The 22,680-nt window shown below is 43.4% G+C and overlaps 1 protein-coding gene across 1 annotated transcript in view; it reads left to right on the forward strand.

Moving 5' to 3' along the window:
• Positions 1 to 22,680, forward strand: part of UBR4 (ubiquitin protein ligase E3 component n-recognin 4) — a 203,382-nt gene that overhangs the window by 54,382 nt on the left and 126,320 nt on the right. The window contains exons 19-24 of the mRNA XM_078771567.1: positions 7,157 to 7,496; positions 7,692 to 7,866; positions 14,813 to 14,892; positions 17,452 to 17,574; positions 21,966 to 22,154; positions 22,244 to 22,366. Of these exons, the coding sequence (XP_078627693.1) occupies positions 7,157 to 7,496; positions 7,692 to 7,866; positions 14,813 to 14,892; positions 17,452 to 17,574; positions 21,966 to 22,154; positions 22,244 to 22,366 (1,030 nt within the window). The remainder of the gene's footprint in view (positions 1 to 7,156; positions 7,497 to 7,691; positions 7,867 to 14,812; positions 14,893 to 17,451; positions 17,575 to 21,965; positions 22,155 to 22,243; positions 22,367 to 22,680) is intronic.

A 22,680-nucleotide genomic window follows, 5' to 3' on the forward strand; every position in this document is an offset into this window, starting at 1 on the left:
GTTGTTCCTGGGCATTGGGTGATGGATGATTCTGTTTAAATTTTGATTATTTTTTTTCTTTTCTTTTTTGTGTACAAATTCGAGGCTCGTGTACGAGCTAACACATCTTGGGTGTATTAATGGGGGTAGAAAATATCAAGGTTTTGGATGGGGGAAGAAATGTGATGGTGGAAAACAGCTGTTTTGAAGACCTGGAGGGAGGAGTTGGATTGAAGAGAGTGTGGGAGTTTGTTCCAGAGGCAGGAAAAAAATGAGGAATGAAAGAGTGAAGGTGGGTGGAGAGTCTTGATTTTGGGCAGTTTAACCAGAAGAGGGTTGCTGGCAGATCTTGTGTGTCCTGCAGGAATATTTGGGGACAGAGCACAGACAGCTGGAGGAGAACAGAACACTAGGTGGGAGAGGAGTCGGTAGAACACAGAAAGACCACCAACCTGCCTGTGGTGAGAGTGATCGGCCCTACGAATTGGCTTCATCATGGGAGAATCAAGATTTTCCCAGGAAAGATCATGGCATGTAGTGAGACCCAAAAGCTTAAGTGACAGAACTTATTCAAGAGGATTGTTGAGAAAGTAGATGGGAGGGTTGTCCAGACGGTCTTTTCGGAGAGACATAGTGAGTGTGAGATTTGTCAGGATTGAAAGACGTGTTCCACTTGTTTGACCAGTCTGTGATTTTGTCCAGGTCGGCAGAGAGTGAGGAGGCTGCAGACTGCCGATCTGAGGGATGAGGAATGGAGCGGCAGAGAGTCGGAGAGATCATTAATACAACAACAACAACATGCATTTTAAAGGCCATTTTCCCTGCTAGAGCGGGGGTTAGCCTTGCGGTCCCCATGACAATCTTCTCCATTTTGCCCTATTTTCTGCATCTCTCCTTGTTAACCCCCTTGCCCGCATTTCTTCTTCCACCATCTTTAGCCAAGTCTTTTTCGGTCTTCCCCGTCCTCTGCTTCCTTCTACATTCATTTCCATCACTCTTCTCAACCAGTCACTTTCATCCTTCCTCAACACATGACCAAACCATCTCAACCTGTTCCTCTTCACAGCATCAATCACAGGCTCTATTCCCATCATCTTTCGCAATTCATCATTTGTCTTCCTCTCTCTCAACGATACTCCACACATCCACCGAACCATTCGCATTTCCACCCTTTCCAACCTTCGTTGCTGCTCTACGTTTATTACCCATGTCTCGCTCCCATAAATCATAACACTTCTCACACATGCAGCATACACCTTTCCCTTCAGCTTCAACGACACTCCCCTCATCATCAGCACGCCACCCAGTTCCCGAAACTTCTTCCATGCACATCTCACTCGAGCAACCGTTGCCGAGTCTGATCCACCTTCTCCATTCAGCATGTCTCCGAGGTAGCAAAATGTTTTCACACCTTCCAGCTTCACGCCATCTCCAAGATCCAACTCAACATTTCCTCCATCTGCAGCTCCCTCTGTGCACACCTTACATTTGAATGTAGCTGCCACACTGGTTAATGACCCTCTCAGACCACTACATTTTTGATGAACCCACTCAGCGCACATTGTACATTGAATGGAGTTCACTCCGACACCCTTCCTACACACAGCACAGGGCCACTTCCCAGTTCTTTCCACCTCACCACATGCTTTACCACTTGCCATCACCTTCGTCTTTCCGATATTCACCTTCAGACCTTTTGTCTCCATACATTCCTTCCACGTGGTCATCTTTTCCTTCAGTCCATCCATACTTTCCGCAATCAACACCAGATCATCTGCATACAACAACTCCCACGGTAAACCCTCCTTTACGTTCTGAGCCAGCACCTCCATCACAGCTACAAATAGTAATGGACTTAGTACCGATCCCTGATGCACTCCCACCTTCACCTCAAACTCACCACTGTTCCCGTCCTTCGTCCTTACAGCTGTGCGCGCTCTTTTGTACATTGCCATCACTACTCTGATCAACCATTCCTCCACTCCTAACTTCCTCAATGCCCATGTCAATACTTTGCGTGGTACCCTATCGAATGCTTTCTCCAGATCAACAAACCCAAGAAACAACTTCTTCCTCTTCTCCATGTACTTCTCCTGCAACTGCCTCACAATGAAAAGCGCGTCTGTCGTTCCTCTTCCTGGCATGAATCCAAACTGCATTTCGTCGATCTTCACTTTCTTCCTTATCCTCCTCTCCAACACCCTTTCCAATACCTTCATTCCATGCTCCAATAACTTTATCGCTCGGTACGAGCCACACTCCAGAGGGTCACCTTTCCCCTTGTATAGAGGGACGAGGGTACTCAGTTCCCAATCCACTGGAATGCGGCCTTCTTTCACCACCAGATTACAGATCTCTGTCATTCTCTTCACACCCCAACTTCCTGCTGCCTTCAATATATCTCCCACAACTCCCGTCGGCCCTCCCGCTTTTCTACCCTTCATTGCTTTTATCGCTTCCTCAACTTCCTTCTCAGTTATCTTCTCTGCCGGTCCTAAAACAGGGTTACTCTCTATGTTGCCATCCCATTCATTCTCTGTATTCAACAGCATTTCCATATATCTTTTCCATCTTCCTTTAATTCCATCTGGGTCGACAACGATTTGTCCCACTTCATCCTTCAAGCAACTCACCCCCATCACATCACACCTCTCTTTCGCTATCTGCTTTGCAATCCTGAATACTGCTTTCTGACCCTCTTCCGAATCCAAGCGTTCTCCGAACACTTTCCTACATGCCTCCTGCGCCTTTGCTACCTCTTTCTTTGCAGCCTTCCTGGCTGCCTTATAACTTTCATGCTCTGCTGTTTCTGCTCCCGTACCCTTCGCCTTCTGCCACTCCTTGAACTTCTTCCTCTTCACGTCAATCCTCTTTCCAACTTCATCATCCCACCACCATGTTTCCGAGTGCCTCGGTGGTCCTTTTGTCCATCCACATACCTCACCAACGGCTCCCAACAGACGAGCTTTCATTGACATCCAACCACTTTCAAGCTCAACCACATCATCCTCGACCCTACTCAGCCTCTCTTTTAATGCCTCCCTTACTGTCACCTCTTTCAACCTCCACACCTTCATTCTCGGTTCGTACTTCACCCGCCGAGCTCTCCTCGCACCTTTCACCCTTACGTCGCAGACAACCAAGTGGTGCTGTGAAACAGCCTCCTCCCCCGGGATCACCTTTGTGTCCCGGAGGTGCCCCCTATCTCGCCTACGCACCATCAGGTAGTCAACGGTTGTCGTCGACCCACCTGACGTGTATGTAACAAGCTTATTATCCTCTTTCTGGAACTGAGTATTACAAATCAACAAATCAGCTCCATCAGCAAACTCCAAAATCCTTTCACCTTCTCCATTTCTCACACCATATCCGTAACCCCCATGAACTCCGTCAAAACCATCCATACTCCTTCCCACATGTCCATTTAGGTCTCCTACCACAACAACTTCCTCATCTTTCACGTTTTCCATCAGCTTCTCTATCGCACACCAGAACGTGTCCTTTTCTTCATCGCTTCGACCAACCTGCGGAGCATATCCCGAGATGACGTTCACCAAGAGCTTTCCAATCATCATTTTCACCATCATCAACCTATCACTCACTCTAGTCACACTCACCACACTGTCTACAAACTCCTCAGAAAACAGGACACCAACACCATTCACGCCCTCCGGGCAGCCTTGCCACACAAACTTGTATTTCTGTCCCTGCCTACCCTTCACCATTCTCACACCACTTCCCTTCCATCTCGTCTCTTGCACACAACATATGTCCACTCTTCTTCTGACCAATACTTCCACCACTTCTCCTGATCTCCCTGTCATTGTCCCTACATTCCATGTCCCAAACCTCAGAAACCGATCTCCACTTCGGGCTGTACCCTGCCCATATGTAGTTGTAACTGTCATGGTTCCCTTTTTTTTTTTTTTTTTTTTTTTTTTGAGGCAATGTTTTTATGGCCGGATGCCCTTCCTGACGCCAACCCTCTTAGTCGTCTCTTACGACACGCAGGGATACGGTGTACCTATTCTTATCCAGGGTACACACCGGGAGAGATCATTAATGAAGACCAGAAAAAGCACAGAGCTCAGAACACTGCCTTGGGGAACTCCAGCCTAAACAGGAAGGGGAGATGAGAGAATTCATTCCATTCAGGGCCACACATTGATTGCGACCAGTGAGGAAGTCCGCAAGCCATGCGTGGAGATTTCCATGGATACCATAAGAGGAGAGTTTGGTGAGCAGAGCGGGGTGCCAGACTGTATCGAAGGCATGTGATATGTCAAGGAAGGCGGCTCTGATTTCCTGTTTGGCATTGAGGACCTCCATCCATTGTTGAGACAGCAGAAGCAGCATGTCCAGAGTAGAGTGATCTGGTCTGAAACCAAATTGATGAGCCGAGATCAAGCCATTGGAGAAGAGGAAGGATTTGATGTCAGAAGCGATGATGGATTCCATGACCTAGCTGATTATTGGGAGCAGGCTGATTGGTCTGTTTTAGCGTCTTTTTTTGTGTAAAGTGGTAATGTTGGCCGATTTCCAAGCAGATGGCAGATTGAGCAAAAGAGGGTGAATAGAACAGACAAAGGGTGAGATAGAGTGGCAGAGCACGATTTTAGTACCCGTGGGCTGATGCCGTCTGGCCCAGTTGCAGAACCAGAGTTTAGGTTTGACAGAAACATCTCCACCTTGTCAGGAGAGAAGGACACAGATTCCAGGAGCAGGTTGGTTCGACTGGGTAAGGTGGATACAGAGAGAGATGGGTTCAGGGCACAAGATTTTGAGGCAAACACAGAGTTAAGGCATTCGGCTTTTTCACGTGCAGTGTCAGCTGTGTAACCATTTGCTGTAAGGGAAGGGATGGAAGGGGAACAAACACCAGAAACCGATTTGACCAGACGCCACCAGGAATTGGAGGAGGGAGACAGGTTTGAGAGTTCAGTCTTGAGAGTAGAGAGACCACCCAGATCCAGTCGAGTAGAGAGACTTTGGCAACATACACCACCCAGATCTTCAAACATGAGAAACTTTTTATTCAAACTCTGAAAATGTTACGGAGAAAGTCTTTTTCTGATATTTGTTCTTCTTCTTCAACCTCAGAAAGCATCACAGAGAAACTCAGCTACACATTACCTAAACTCGAAAGGCTCCTTTGTTCACCACTTTTATGTCCAGGCACATGGCGTACATAGAGAGCCTCACGGCCCTGAAAACGCCATAAAACCTAAGAAGACGAAGAAGATCCATCCTTCTACATATTCAGCGAAGCGACGGGCGGTATTTTGAGAGACCTGCGGTGCTGCCTCCTTGTTGTTCACACATGTCGGATTAACAATGCATAGGCGGAAAGTTTAAGCAAGACCTTCAGCTCTTTGGTAATCCATGGTTTATTGTTTGGGTATGACAACCTTGCAAGAGATGACAGAATCGACACAGAACTTGATGTACTCTGCAATACAGACACCGTCATGTCCACAGACGCAGATGAGTCCATGGATGCTCTCCAATCTGTACAATGAAAGCATGCCCACAGCTCCTCAGTGGTATGTGTGCTCCAACAGCACCGTTCCTTCGTAACCGCTTTGCACCTTTTCAATATCTGCTTGTAACATGTGAGTAAAATAATATTCGTGTGGTCGGAGTTTTCCAGCTGAGGACAAGCCTTAAATTAATATGCCCGAGGAATGTTGGTACAGCATAAATCCAGCGTTGCCTCATTCAGTGTGTGTTGCTGTACTTGTTGATCAAATGTTGGTAATACGGTGTCCAATCTGCACTGATTAAAATCACCCGAGACAATTTTGGCTGAATCATGTGATAAAGCCTCAAGATTGTGCTCACTTGCCGTGGAATGTCTTGTGGGAAGAAACATGTTAAACGGATGATGTCCAGTTTATCAGCAGCAACCTGGATTGAGAGATTCATTGGTTGAAGTGGCGACCTCAGTTGATTGAGATTAACACAGTTTGGGACAGGGGAGGAAGTGTTGGGAGGGTGCAGGACTGGGCAGATGCTTTCAGGGGCATGGTGATGTGCCAGGGTGAGTGGGAAGTGTGAGGGGGAGGTTTGAGAGATGGGGGTAGGCTTTGAGGTCCAGGGAGAGGGAGGGAGGCTTTGAGAGGCCAGGGTGGTGGGGGAGGGAGGTAGAGCTTTTAGAGGGAGGGAGAGCAGAAAGAGGAGACATGATGTGGACTGATGCTGAAGAAGGGGAGACATGGAAGTGGTGGATTTGAAGGATGCGGACTTGTAGGATATGTGTGGGAAGGTGCTGACACCGTTAAAGGACGTGAAGGGGATTTGATTGTTGTGAGCAGACAACCTCTGCAAAGTGGTCTGGTCAAGAGTCCCAAATTGTACATGCAAAGATAACCATCATGGAATGGTTGGAAGGAATTTTGCTTGAAGGCTGTCAGTACGGGAGGAGGCTTGATGCACCAAATGTTTGCCTTAGCTGGTGACCGTTTTGTAAAATAATCTTGTGAAGAAGAACATGTAGGGTGCTCCTGATTTGGAAAACAGAAGAGTGAATTATTTTAATGGAAGTTCAGTTTGGAGATGTAAAAAGAATGAAGTGCAGGCAGAATTCAAGTTGTTGTTGATTCAAGTTTCAAGTTCTATGTTTCAAGAATTCAAGTTGAATGAGATTGTTGTGGAGTGAATTTTTTATGGGAGGGGAAATCGTATACCTTTTGAGGGAGTAGAAAGTACAATATTTGAGAAAAGGAAGCAAAACGAGGAACACTTGTCAAAAGGGACACAGAAATTTAACGGTGCCTATCCGATGAGTCGGCCTTGAACAACACAGAAACAAATTTGACAAATACTCAAATTTAACCTTCAACAACGAAAATAAACAGAGCAACACAGGGATGAAAACAAGTAAAGATACATTCAAAGTACACCGCCCCCATGCCAAATAATTAAATATCCTACAGCGCGGCATTGCCGGGGCGCCTCCGGCCTCTGGCGCCCGGCAATACCGCGGTGCAGCTCATTGAGACTGCATTGGGAGGGAGAGGTGTGCAATATAACAGAAAAACGCAACAAATATGGTTCGGAAAAATTAGCACTGAAGTGGAAGCAGCAGCTGCAGATTCATCCTCCATGTGTAATCAATGTTTAAGATGAGGTCGTTACTAATTACCAAATTACCCTCCCCATCCTACTAAATGTGCAGATTCATCGAGTCCCTGCGCCAACAAGCCCTCCAACCTGTTAGCTGTTCTACGTCCAGCTCCTCGCCCTCGGGTCCTCCGGCTGCCGTACCTTCTGCACCGGATATCGCGCAAGAGGATGTCAGTGTGGACCATGTCCAGCTCCTCTTGCTTCTCTTCCACGGGCTCTCTCCCAGTGGTCGCCGACACGTTGCACGACAGTTGCTGCGTGCCGTGTGTGAAGCCGCCCGTGCCAGTACCAGCCTTCCTACCCTAGTGCCTTTAGGCCTGGCACGTCTCACCCTGCTGTTGGAATACTTTTTATTGCAGTACTCGCGCCCACAACCCTCACTGTACACACAGGTATGTTCTCGAGTTGGTAGCTTGCGGTGATTGTTAGTTTGAAGAGGAAGTGAGTGAGTAGAAGAGGAAATGGTTTAATGGTCCAGTGGTTGGATTTATTCTGGAGTGGTTGTTCAGGCAATTTCGTTTATTACTTTGTTTTATTCTTTTTAACTTTTTTATTTACTTCTCGTTATATCGCCTTTTTCCGTGTAGGTTCAAGGAAACCTCTTCATGGGCAGTAGTGCTGCAGGTGGCGCAGATGCTGAGGGTGGTGGGGGCCGTCGTGGTCGGATTTATCATCCTTGTCGAGAGGTGGAAGAGAGTTGGAGCAAATGCAGTGGAGGTGAGGGATCGGGTGCCAAGTGCCGAGCGAGGGGTCGGGCACCAGGTGAGGGGTTGGGAACTCCCGCCCCCCTCCCCACTACCCATTCAGAAAATTTTCACTTTCTATGCATGTATAATATATACTGTATATGTATATTGTCTAAACAAGATCGAGGTTCATAGACGAGTGAGGTGACAAAGCATAAAAATAAAATAAAAAACCTTTAGAGGCCATTTTTCCCCGCAAGCGGGGGTTGGCCTTTTTTGGGGACCGTGGTTGTTGTTTTTTGGTCCCCCTTTTGAAGCAATGTTTTACGGCCGGATGCCCTTCCTGCCGCCAACCCTTTTTGTCGCCTTTTTACGACAAACAGGGAATTACCAGTGAACTGGTACTCAATTTGCCGACCTCGGAAGGATGACAGGCTGAGTCAACCCCCCTGGCGTTAATTCAGCGATCGACCGGGATTCGAACCTAGGATCCTAAGATCCCAAGCTGGCACCCTAGCCGCTAGCCCAACACCAGGGTTTTTGACAAAGCATAAGAAGGCAACAAACTGACAGGGTAGCACAGGTAGGGTTGATGGAGGTATAAAAGATCACCGCCTGCTTTTGGCCCCCTGTAGGAAAGAGTGCGGTTGAAATGCCTTGGATGGTGGTTCCACAACCTGCCCTTTAACTCATTCTTGCAAGAACAAGGAGAAGAAGACATAAAATGTCATAGCCCCCATTGTTTTATTAATTTTGCTGTACGGAGTTAAAGGCTGCCAGTCGGCCATATTTGGTTGGATTACAAAACAAATTCTTCTGCATATATATGCTCTCGTGTATTGTCCTTGTCGCAAGTTTGAAGAAAATCAGTCCATGCATGTCCAAGAAATGGTTGTGGACACGTTTAAGTAACAAAATTGCCGCCAGTCGGCCATATTGGATCAGAGCTCGAAAGAAAATGACGTGCATTTGCAAACCATCATTCATTATACTGGACAACAAAGATTTTGCTACTGGGGTAGAAACGTATGTTCTAGAGTCCAGACTAAATCGAGTATGCTGATTCTGGATCTGAAGTCAGGATTTTCTCAGTACGTCAGGATTTTGAGTTATACATACGGTCCAATTACAGTAGCTTGCCCTGGTGGGTGATTTTGAGTGATCATAAATTATTATTTTTTGTATTTTTTTTAAATTATAGCAATACAACTGTTGTAGAATATTATTTCTCATAAAAAGAGCTTTAGAATGCACGTTGAATTATTAAAAATGGATGAAAACTGACCAAGCTATGAATTTTTAAGTAAATTTTTCATGCGGCATTACAATTTTGCGTGCCGCTTCCGTGCTGAGAGGAGTTAATAACTTGATACGAAAATGTTTAAAAGCAATGTATATATTTTAAGAATTATCAAGTTTGGAATTCATATCTATATATTTTCAGGTTATAACCTAATATATTTTTCTGGATATTTTCAGGTTATAACCTAATGTATTTTTCTGGATATTTTCAGGTTATAACCTAATGTGTTTTTCTGGATATTTTCAGGTTACAACCAAATATATTTTTCTGGACATTTTCAGGTTACAACCTAATGTATTTTTCTGGACATTTTCAGGTTGCAACCTAATATCTTTTTCTGGATATTTTCAGGTTACAACCTAATGTATTTTTCTGTATATTTTCAGGTTACAACCTGATATATTTTTCTGGATATTTTCAGGTGACAACCTAATATATTTTTCTGGATATTTTCAGGTTACAACCTGATATATTTTTCTGGATATTTTCAGGTTACAACCTGATATATTTTTCTGGATATTTTCAGGTTACAACCTGATGTATTTTTCTGGATATTTTCAGGTTACAACCTAATGTATTTTTCTGGATATTTTCAGGTTACAACCTGATATATTTTTCTGGATATTTTCAGGTTACAACCTAATATATTTTTCTGGATATTTTCAGGTTACAACCTAATGTATTTTTCTGTATATTTTCAGGTTACAACCTAATATATTTTTCTGGATATTTTCAGGTTACAACCTGATATATTTTTCTGGATATTTTCAGGTTACAACCTGATATATTTTTCTGGATTTTTTCAGGTTACAACCTGATATATTTTTCTGGATATTTTCAGGTTACAACCTAATGTATTTTTCTGGATATTTTCAGGTTATAACCTAATATATTTTTCTGGATATTTTCAGGTTATAACCTAATATATTTTTCTGGACATTTTCAGGTTATAACCTAATATATTTTTCTGGATATTTTCAGGTTATAACCTAATATATTTTTCTGGATATTTTCAGGTTTCAACCTCATATATTTTTCTGGATATTTTCAGATTATAACCTAATACATTTTTCTGGATATTTTCAGGTTATAACCTAATATATTTTTCTGGATATTTTCAGGTTATAACCTAATATGTTTTTCTGGATATTTTCAGGTTACAACCTAATGTATTTTTCTGGACATTTTCAGGTTGCAACCTAATATATTTTTCTGGATATTTTCAGGTTACAACCTGATATATTTTTCTGGATATTTTCAGGTTACAACCTAATATATTTTTCTGGATATTTTCAGGTTACAACCTAATGTATTTTTCTGTATATTTTCAGGTTACAACCTAATATATTTTTCTGGATATTTTCAGGTTACAACCTGATATATTTTTCTGGATATTTTCAGGTTACAACCTGATATATTTTTCTGGATTTTTTCAGGTTACAACCTGATATATTTTTCTGGATATTTTCAGGTTACAACCTAATGTATTTTTCTGGATATTTTCAGGTTATAACCTAATATATTTTTCTGGACATTTTCAGGTTATAACCTAATATATTTTTCTGGATATTTTCAGGTTATAACCTAATATATTTTTCTGGATATTTTCAGGTTTCAACCTCATATATTTTTCTGGATATTTTCAGGTTAGAATCTAATGTATTTTTCTGGATATTTTCAGGTTATAACCTAATACATTTTTCTGGATATTTTCAGGTTACAATCTAACATATTTTTCTGGATATTTTCATGTGTTATGGGGTCCTCCCCTTACCTCTGGTCTCGGTAGACCTCCGAACCCTGAGAGGGTTCCCGGCAGAAAGATGTGTTATCCTTGGTTGAAATCAAGCAAATAATGAAACCCTCAATGGAACCAGCAAATGAAACAGTCAAATCACTAATGCAACCACACCAGGTTATGAACAAACAATAATATATTAGAAATCACACAAAAAGCCATACAACAATGGGGGAAATCACCCCTACTATCAAATCTTACGGTGGTAACCTTATCAAGCCCCTAAACCCCAAACTCACGGCACCTCCCCAATGTCTCTACACCCCTCCAAGGCGAAGTCCCAATGTCTCTGTGCGCTCCCGCGATCGGGGAGTCAAGGCCCGATCAGTCAATTGAGGCGTAGGCGATCGAGACGACCCCGAGGTCACGTTTTTCAGCACCCAGCAATACAGCGGTGGAAAGGACCCTCACAAAGACATGCTCTGACGTACACGTTTGCAGTTCAATCCGCGAGCCTCCGTATAATTCTCAAGTGCCCTTTCTGGCACAGCCGTCCCCGGCAAACCACCGGGGAATAATGCCCAGCCGACACGACCAAACCCGGTTCACTGCAGGTTGCTCGCGTGGCGAAGATGGCGGACGGCTTTCACTCAAACCCGGGCTTTGAGGCCAGGATCCTCCGGAACCTCAATGAGGATACCCGACGACACAGGCTCCACGCACTCCGGCGATATCTCTTATCACCCGAACTTCCCTTCAAGGACGCAAAGTTCACTCGCACTGTACGTCGACCGCTCGGTCCGGAGCTAAAACAACCACGTCTCTTCACGATCTTCTACCGCCTCTTCTTCCTCGCTCCACCTCTTCCGGTCACGATCCGGATTTCCGGCCACATTTTACCAGGAGCGCTTTTAAATCTTTTAACTATAATAACCCTTTCCCTACAACCACAATCACCAGAATACTTCGAACCAACAACAATAATCATAACAACAATCATTAGGGCCGAATCCGTAACACTTCCCCCCCCCTCAAGAAAGAAAGTTTGAATACAGCGAAAACTTTCTTTGCATTCCCTCTTTAAACAAGCAAATGTAAATTCACAACTCAAATCAGCAATCCCCGTGGGCAACAACATTCAACCTTACCCAAAAATAAAGCAACAAAATTTTACACAACCCCCAGCTCTGCTCAAACAGAGCTTTCCAAAGTTAATTCCCTTTGGACCAAGCGTCAACAACGACATTGTCCCTGCCCCTCTGATTTTTACTTCTAGTTTCTCTTGAATGAAGGAAAAGGGGTTGTGATAAAAACCCAAAGGCCAGCAAATCTATAGCACTTTCCCCGGGAGGCCGAGCTGAAAGCCAGGTTCCATGGTGGTTGGGTGGTGAGGCCTGGAAGTATTCACTACATGGACGCCTTTAGGAACTTTTCGCCAAGTCTTTCTCGGTCTTCCCCGTCCTCTACTTCCTTCTACATTCATTTCCATCACTCTTCTCAACCAGTCACTTTCATCCTTCCTCAACACATGACCAAACCATCTCAACCTGTTCCTCTTCACAGCATCAATCACAGGCTCTATTCCCATCATCTTTCGCAATTCATCATTTGTCTTCCTCTCTCTCAACGATACTCCGCACATCCGTCGAACCATTCGCATTTCCACCCTTTCCAACCTTCGTTGCTGCTCTACGTTCATTACCCATGTCTCACTCCCATAAATAATAACACTTCTCACACATGCAGCATCCACCTTTCCCTTCAGCTTCAACGTCACTCCCCTCATGATCAGCACGCCACTCAGTTCCCGAAACTTCTTCCATGCACATCTCACTCTAGCAACCGTTGCCGAGTCTGATCCACCTTCTCCATTCAGCATGTCTCCGAGGTAGCAAAATGTTTTCACACCTTCCAGCTTCACGCCGTCTCCAAGATCCAACTCAACATTTCCTCCATCTGCAGCTCCCTCTGTGCACACCTTACATTGAATGTAGACTAGGGCATGCCCGTACTATATATATGCCCGTACTATATATCTATCTAAAATTATATCCCCCCCCTCTATTTACATGAAATGGTTTGGTCCATTCGCAACGCCAAAGCGAACGGCGAACGGCTTGCGAGTACAGTGACAATCCCCCCCCCTCTATTTACATGAATGGTTTGGTCCATTCGCAACGACCACAGAACCCCCCCCTCTATTTACATGCAATGGTTTGGTCCAAAGCGAACGGCTTCCGGAGTTTGGTAAAGAAATCGCCATCGCGTGCACAAACGCGCAGGAAAGCGAATGAATCGCAAATTCGTTTTTATTAGTTTTAAAACGTAGTTTAACGCCAACATAGTTTGCAAACGTGAAATAAATGAATACGCTCTCAAATGTGCCATCCGAGGCAGAGTGTGTCCTCCACGTTCGGCACACGCGATCGTTCGCTGCTCTCTGATTGGTTGAATCGTTTTTTGGACATAGCTCGGTAAGTAATTGTCCGATTAATATGAAACCTTGAAAAGGCACATCCTCGGGTCCCCAGCAATATACCTGGCAAGTTAAAAGTATATCAGACCCGTGGTTGTCGAGAAACAGCGGTCACAGACAAACGTACAGACAGAGATTACTGGAATTATAGATAGATGCCACACTGGTTAATGACCCTCTCAGACCACTACATTTTTGATGAACCCACTCAGCGCACATTGTACATTGAATGGAGTTCACTCCGACACCCTTCCTACACACAGCACAGGGCCACTTCCCAGTTCTTTCCACCTCACCACATGCTTTACCACTTGCCATCACCTTCGTCTTTCCGATATTCACCTTCAGACCTTTTGTCTCCATACATTCCTTCCACTTGTTCATCTTTTCCTTCAGTCCATCCATACTTTCCGCAATCGACACCAGATCATCTACATACAACAACTCCCACGGTAAACCCTCCTTTACGTTCTGAGCCAGCACCTCCATCACAGCTACAAATAGTAGTGGACTTAGTACCGACCCCTGATGCACTCCCACCTTCACCTCAAACTCACCACTGTTCCCATCCTTCGTCCTTACAGCTGTGCTCGCTCTTTTGTACATTGCCATCACTACTCTGATCAACCATTCCTCCACTCCTAACTTCCTCAATGCCCATGTCACTACTTCACGTGGAACCCTATCGAATGCTTTCTCCAGATCAACAAACCCAAGAAACAACTTCTTCCTCTTCTCCATGTACTTCTCCTGCAACTGCCTCACAATGAAAAGCGCGTCTGTCGTTCCTCTTCCTGGCATAAATCCAAACTGCATTTCGTCGATCTTCTTCTTTACAATGAGCGATGTCCCAATTTTTGCAACACAGCACTTTCGGAGATGGAGGTGTAAAGTTTTTCGGTTTTTCCAAGATGGAACCTGTACCATGTGATCTGGGATATCATAATTATCATTAAAAGATTATACAGGAGGAGGCACACCTATGTTGAGAATTTCCTGTCATTCGGACCAACGGTTGCAGAGAAAAGCATATTTATTCTATGTGGACAAACAAACAAACAAACGGACCCAAATGCAATACTCTCTTCCTCTGGCGAGGGTAATAAATTCGTTTTAATTTTGATGCCGATCACGTGTCTTATCCAGAATAGCAGCTGCAACTGATAACTCGTTTATGGACCACAACTGTTTGCACCGGTCTGGGAATGATGGGTTTTTATTACTATTTTTAGAAAAACACGGAGGGTTTATGATGCAGTTTGAACCAAACTAATTGACTTTACCAATAAGGGTCCTTTTGGCTTTGCAGGGGTCTCGTTCTGTATTGGTTTCGACAATTCCCTTGTTGAATTGGTCGTAGGCCTGTTCTGTGCCTATGTTGGGGCCTTTTGTACAATCATGTTGGTTTTTAAGGCTCCCTGCGCTATGGGGAAGCTTTGTTAAAACTGGTAAATAATGTTGTTTTGAATTAATTTATTATTATTATTATTTCATTTTCTACGCAGATATTTTCTCCTCTCCTCGATTTTACAATCTCCTGCCATCTGAAGTGCTTGCTTCTGACTCCACCAAGCTTGATTCACAGGTGATATTTTATTGCCTTCTCTTTTCACATCACAGCTTCATCATTTTATTTGTACTTTTGATTATCCCCACACATTTTGAATTTTTTCATTATCCCCGTAAGCATTACCCTTTCGAATTACCCGTTAGAATCACCCTTTAGACTTGCCCTTTCGACTTATCCTTTAGACTTACCCTTTAAAATTACCCTTTAGAATTACCCTTGATAATTACCCTTGATAATTACCCTATAGAATTACCCTTTCGAATTACCCTTTAGAATCACCCTTTAGAATCACCCTTTAGAATCACCCTTTAGACTTACCCTTTAGAATTAGCCTTTAGAATTAGCCTGTAGAATTAGCCTTTAGAATTAGCCTTTAGAATTACCCTTTAGAATTACCCTTTAGAATTACCCTTTAGAATTACCCTTTAGAATTACCCTTTAGAATTACCCTTTAGAATTACCCTTTAGAATTACCCTTTGGAATTACCCTTTGGAATTACCCTTTGGAATTACCCTTTGGAATTACCCTTTGGAATTACCCTTTGGAATTACCCTTTGGAATTGCCCTTTGGAATTGCCCTTTGGAATTGCCCTTTGGAATTGCCCTTTGGAATTGCCATTTGGAATTTCCCTTTGGAATTGCCCTTTGCAATTGCCCTTTCAAACTAGAACGGCACTCAGTAGAGAGCATACCTCCGCCTGGTTGGCCATATTACTCAATGGTGAAGAATCACTTAAAAAAAAAAAAAAAAATTCTCATATCCAAATCTATATTCAGATCTTCACCAAAATCGAATCGTCCTTGTCACACACACAACCTGTCCAACAAGTTTATTTCAAATGCATCCATAACTTTTTGAGATATCCTGCTTTTGAGATTTTGAGATTTTGATTTTAAGATTTAGAGATATCCTTTGAGATATTGCTTTTGGCGCTATCTCCCAATGGTGAAGAATCACTTAAAAATTTCCAGTAGCCGGATCCGAATCCAGATCTTCACCAAAATCTAATCATTGCATCCTTGTGTCATACGCTACATCTCTGCCAAATTTTGTCCTAATCCGTCCACAACTTTTTGAGATATCTTGTTCACAAACAAACAAACAAGAAGACGTCATGCAGAGCATGATACTTGCAAAATCCCCCCCCCCCCCCCCACCCCAAAAGGGTTTCCATTGATGCAGCAAATTGTCCATTACATCAAGATTAAAATTGACAATCTTAATTAAAGCTTGGGTCACTGGGATCAAAATTGATGGTTTTTCAGATGAAAATTGATGATTTTGGAAGTTTGACCTAGAGTTGACCTTTGACCTTTTGACCTCAAAAATAGTTGTTTTCCCTATTTGGTGACTCGATCTGCAAATGCTGTTCAATTTCCAAATCAATGGGATGAAAATTGACGGTTTTTTTCAGATTAAAATTGATGACCGTGGAAATTTGATCTTGAGTTGAGTTTTGACCTCAAAAATAGTAGGTTTCCCAATTTAGTGACTCGATGTGCGAATGCTGTCAAAATTTCAATTCAATCGGATAAAAATTTCACGGTTTTTCAGATGAAAATTGATGATTTTAGAAGTTTGACCTAGAGTTGACCTTTGACCTTTTGACCAAAAATAGTTGTTTTCCATATTTGGTGACTCAATCTGCAAATGCTGTTCAATTTCCAAATCAATGGGATGAAAATTGATGGTTTTTTTTCAAATTAAAATTGATGATTTTGGAAATTTGATCTTGAGTTGACTTTTGACCTCAAAAATAGTAGGTTTCCCAATTTAGTGAATCAATGTGCAAATGCTGTTAAAATTTCAATTCAATCGGATAAAAATTTGATGGTTTTTTCAGATGAAAATTGATGATTTTGGAAGTTTGACCTAGAGTTGACCTTTGACCTTTTGACCTCAAAAATAGTTGTTTTCCCTATTTGGTGACTCCATCTGCAAATGCTGTTCAATTTCCAAATCGATGGGATGAAAATTGATGGGTTTTTTCAGATTAAAATTGATTTTGGAAATTTGATCTTGAGTTGACTTTTGACCTCAAAAATAGTAGGTTTCCCAATTTAGTGAATCAATGTGCAAATGCTGTTAAAATTTCAATTCAATGGGATGAAAATTGTCGGTTTTTCAGATGAAAATTGATGATTTTGGAAATTTGACTTTGAGTTGACCTTTGACCTTTTGCCCTCAAAAATAGTTTGCTTCCGAATTTGTGACTCAATGGCGCTATTGTAATCGGTATTGTCTGTCCCGTCCTAAACGGTTGTGCAGACATTCAGCAAACTTGTTAGTTATGATCACCACATGACACGAAAGGTGCAAGAGCAGTTTCATTTTTGGCAGAGAGTCAAAAGGTCAAATACCAATTCAATTGCGGTATATTTTAGAACATTTTTTAAATGAAACTTTGTATAGCACATGCAATCACCATTTAATATTGGGAATTTCCAAGTGGAACGTTTTGCCATTTTTCAACTTTTCTTTAGGCGGGAAGCGTCGGGATTTGCGATGACGTGCCATCGACTTCACTGTTGTTGCTTTAAACTTACCATATGCCGCAAACTCCACCCCACAGATGTTGGAGGTTTTCAATGCAGGTCCGTACTCAGAACTGTACGAAGCTTGCATTCTCCTGCTCGGAGCTGGCTCTCGCCTCGATGGAATTCGACGCCAAGACAAGAAAACACTTTCACCACTTGTAAGTAAAGTGTCGTTGCCCCCCACCCCCCCAAAATAGGTATTTTTTGTTTGTTTGTTTGTTTAAAGTCTTATGATTATGTGAGTATGATTGTACATGCTGCCACATCTTCCAGCAATCATTGAAATTGGTTTAAAATACTGTGGTACTGTTCAACATACCTTTATTCAGTGTATTATACAACACAACAACAACAGGCATCATAAGGCCATTTTCCCTCCGAGAGTGGGGGTTAGCCTTGTGGACCCCATGACAATCTTCTCCATTTTGCCCTATTTTCTGCATCTCCCCTTGTTAAGCCCCTTGCCCGCATTTCTTCTTCCACCACCTTTAGCCAAGTCTTTCTCGGTCTTCCCCGTCCTCTACTTCCTTCTACATTCATTTCCATCACTCTTCTCAACCAGTCACTTTCATCCTTCCTCAACACATGAGCAAACCATCTCAAACTGTTTCTCTTCACAGCATCCATCACAGGCTCTATTCCCATAATCATTTGCAATTCATCATTTGGCTTCCTCTCTCTCAACTATACTCCACACATCCACCGAACCATTCGCATTTCCACCCTTTCCAGCCTTCGTTGCTGCTCTGCGTTCATTACCCATGTCTCGCTCCCATAAATCATAACACTTCTCACACATGCAGCAAACACCTTTCCCTTCAGCTTCAAGGACACTCCCCTCCTCGTCAGCACGCCACTCAGTTCCCGAAACTTCTTCCATGCACATCTCACTCGAGCAACCGTTGCCGAGTCTGATCCACCTTCTCCATTCAGCATGTCTCCGAGGTAGCAAAATGTTTTCACACCTTCCAGCTTCACGCCATCTCCAAGATCCAACTCAGCATTTCCTCCATCTGCAGCTCCCTCTGTGCATACCTTACACTTAAATGTAGCTGCCACACTGGTTAATGACCCTCTCAAACCACTACATTTTTGATGAACCCACTCAGCGCACATTGTACATTGAATGGAGTTCACTCCAACACCCTTCCTGCACACAGCACACGTCCCAGTTCTTTCCACCTCACCACATGCTTTACCACTTGCCATCACCTTCGTCTTTCCGATATTCATCTTCAGACCTTTTGTCTCCAAACATTCCTTCCACTTGTTCATCTTTTCCTTCAGTCCATCCATACTTTCTCCAATCAACACCAGATCATCTGCATACAACAACTCCCACGGTAAACCCTCCTTTACATTCCGAGCCAGCACCAACCCCCATCTGCCACCAGTGTGGCAGCTACATTCAAATGTAAGGTGTGCACAGAGGGAGCTGCAGATGGAGGAAATGTTGAGTTGGATCTTGGAGACGACGTGAAGCTGGAAGGTGTGAAAACATTTTGCTACCTCGGAGACATGCTGAATGGAGAAGGTGGATCAGACTCGGCAACGGTTGCTCGAGTGAGATGTGCATGGAAGAAGTTTCGGGAATTGAGTGGCGTGCTGATGATGAGGGGAGTGTCGTTGAAGCTGAAGGGAAAGGTGTATGCTGCATGTGTGAGAAGTGTTATGATTTATGGGAGCGAGACATGGGTAATGAACGTAGAGCAGCAACGAAGGTTGGAAAGGGTGGAAATGCGAATGGTTCGACGGATGTGCGGAGTATCATTGAGAGAGAGGAAGACAAATGATGAATTGCGAAAGATGATGGCAATAGAGCGTGTGATTGATGCTGTGAAGAGGAACAGGTTGAGATGGTTTGGTCATGTGTTGAGGAAGGATGAAAGTGACTGGTTGAGAAGAGTGATGGAAAGGAATGTAGAAGGAAGTAGAAGACGGCGAAGACCGAGAAAGACTTGGCTAAAGATGGTGGAAGAAGAAATGCGGGCAAGGGGGTTAACAAGGAGAGATGCAGAAAATAGGGCAAAATGGAGAAGATTGTCATGGGGACCGCAAGGCTAACCCCCGCTCTAGCAGGGAAAATGGCCTTTAAAATGCATGTTGTGTGTTGTTAGTACCGACCCCTGATGCACTCCCACCTTCACCTCAAACTCACCACTGTTCCCGTCCTTCGTCCTTACAGCTATGCGCGCTCTTTTGTACATTGCCCTCACTACTCTGATCAACCATCCCTCCAATCATAACTTCCTCAATGCCCATGTCACTACTTCGCGTGGAACCCTATCGAATGCTTTCTCCAGATCAACAAACCCAATAAACAACTTCTTCCTCTTCTCCATGTACTTCTCCTGCATCTGCCTTACAATAATAAGCGCATCTCTCGTCCCTCTTCCTGGCATAAATCCAAACTGCATTTCGTTGATCTTCACTTTCTTCCTTATCCTCCTCTCCAACACCCTTTCCAATACCTTAATTCCATGCTCCAATAACTTTATCGCTCGATACGAGCCACAGTCCAGAGGGTCACCTTTCCCCTTGTATAGAGGGACGAGGGTACTCAGTTCCCAATTCACTGGAATGCGGCCTTCTTTCACCACCAGATTACAGATCTCTGTCGTTCTCTTCACACCCCAACTTCCTGCTGCCTTTAACATATCTCCCACAACTCCCGTCGGCCCTCCCGCTTTTCTACTCTTCATTGCATTTTTTCAATATTTTTTTTAATTTAAATTTTTATATTTTTTATATATTTTTAATATTTTATATATATATAAATATTTTTTTAAATTTTCAATATTTTTCAATTTTCACTATTACAACATTCAATTTCATCTTCAATACACTTTTCTACTCCCACTCTTCATTCTACTCCTTCCCAGATCCATGGTGTTGGGCTAGCGGCTAGGGTGCCGGCTTAGGATCCTAGGATCCTGGGTTCGAATCTCGGTCGATCGCCGAATTAATGCCAGGGGGGTTGACTCAGCCTGTCATCCTTCCGAGGTCGGCTAATTGAGTACCAGTTCACTGGTAATTCCCTGTTTGTCGTTGAAGGCGGAAAAAAGGGTTGGCGTCAGGAAGGGCATCCGGCCGTAAAACATTGCTTCAAAAAGGGGACCAAAAAACAACAACTACCACGGTCCCCGAAAAGGCCAACCCCCGCTTTGCGGGGAAAAATGGCCTCTAAACGGTGGTTTTTAAAAATTTTTTATTGCATTTCATTCATTGCATTCGATGCAGAAAATAGGGCAAAATGGAGAAGATTGTCATGGGGACCGCAAGGCTAACCCCTGCTCTAGCAGGGAAAATGGCCTTAAAATGCATGTTGTTGTTATATTGCATTTATCGCTTCCTCAACTTCCTTCTCAGATATCCTCTCTGCCGGTCCGAAAACTGGGTTACTCTCTATGTTGCCATCCCATTCATTCTCTGCATTCAACAGCATTTCCATATATTTCTTCCATCTTCCTTTAATTCCATCGGGGTCCACAACGATTTGGTCCACATTGTATTATACTGCTTTATTACCTCCACCACCAAAGGTGGATGGAGGTTATGTTTTCACCCCTGTCTGTCTGTCTGTTTGTCGTTTGTTTGTGAGCAACATATCTCAAAAAGTTGTGGACGGATTTCGGTGAAATTTGGCAGAGATGTAGCGTATGTGACAAGGACGAAATGATTAGATTTTGGTTCGTAGAATCCGGATTCTCTGGATTCGGCTCCGGCTCGTGGAATTTTTAAAGTGATTCTTCACCATTGGGAGATTGGGCCAAAAATGATACATAGCAGGATATCTCAAAAAGTTATGGACGGATTTGGACGAAACTTGGTGGACAGTTAGTTTGTGTGACAAAGAATCGATTCAATTTCGTTGAAGATCCGGATCCGGCTGGTAGAATGTTTTAAGTGATTCTCCACCATTGCGAGATTGGGCCAATAACGATACAAAGCAGGGTATCTCAAAAAGTTATTGACGGATCTGGATTAAACTTTGTGGACAGGTTGTGTGCCTGGCAAGGAAGAATCGATTCGATTTTGGTGAAGATCTGAATGTGGATTCGGATATGACAATTGGTTAATTTTTTTAAGTGATTCGTCACCATTGAGTGATGGGGCAAAAACCAACATATAGCAGGATATCTCAAAAGTTATGGACGGATCTGGACGAAACCTGGTGGACAGGTTGTGTGTGCGTGTGACACGGAAGAATCGATTCAATTTTGGTGAATATCCGGATCCAGCTAGTGGAATTTTTAAAGTGATTCTCCACCATTGGGCGATAGGGACAAAAACGATACAAAGCAGGGTATCTTAAAAAGTTGTGGACGGATGATTTTGATGAAATGTGATTCTATATTGTGATTGTCTGGTCTACTCTGGGATACAAAACGTAAACTGTTCACCCGGTAGAGGTATGCTCTCTACTAAGTGCCATTGCAGTTCTACCAGGTGAGCGCCCAGGGGTATTGCCCCTATTTTTCCTTTTTGTATTGATTCCAGCTTTAATGACAAGAATACAGCAGAAATGTTATTTTACTCTTGCTTCCAGGAAGCGTGCTCAATCCAATACTCCTTTTTGGTCACATGGAGGCTCCTTGGCAAGCTACCTCCACCTGAAGCATATTTGGAAAGCTTGGCTGCACCCTCGCTGCCTCTGGATGGAAGCGAAGCCTGTTTGCTGCATTGGCTTCGTTGGTCATCCCGGCTTGCCTCAGAAAATTACACTACATGGCTCCAGGTACTACAATATTGTGCAATTTATGTTGGCAACATTCGGTGAGCAGAGATTTTAGTGGGTGACACTAAACAACAGGTGTCTTATTGCAGGCTCAGCTGGAACTTCAAGGGATGCTTAGCCCGGCCGCTGCTGCCTTGATCCAGAGAGCGACTGTGCGGTGTAAAGATTTTCCCAGTGACGTCAGCGTGCTTGAATCTTACTTTTGTGAACAGGTGAGATGTGTGGCTTGGCGTGTACTGCTAGTACATGCTCTCACTTTTTGTGGGGCAGAGGTTTGGTTGAGATGGCTTTAGACATGGGGTGGAGGAGTTGTCTTTATCGTGGGATTATGAAGTATATTAAAAATCTACTTGGATATAACCACAAACGTTCTTTTTGATGAGCATAACTCCTCTGTTGTGGCACTTTTCCATCACATTGTTTCTGGGAGAGGATTCCAAATTAAACGAAAGCATGAAAATAGTTTTGACTTTTACAACAATAATTTTGAATTGTGAACCGGCCTCAGTACAAGCTGTTGATTTCA

This window comes from Myxine glutinosa, chromosome 2 (assembly GCF_964187855.1).
Source record: "Myxine glutinosa chromosome 2, kmMyxGlut1.1, whole genome shotgun sequence".
NCBI lineage: Eukaryota > Metazoa > Chordata > Myxini > Myxiniformes > Myxinidae > Myxine > Myxine glutinosa.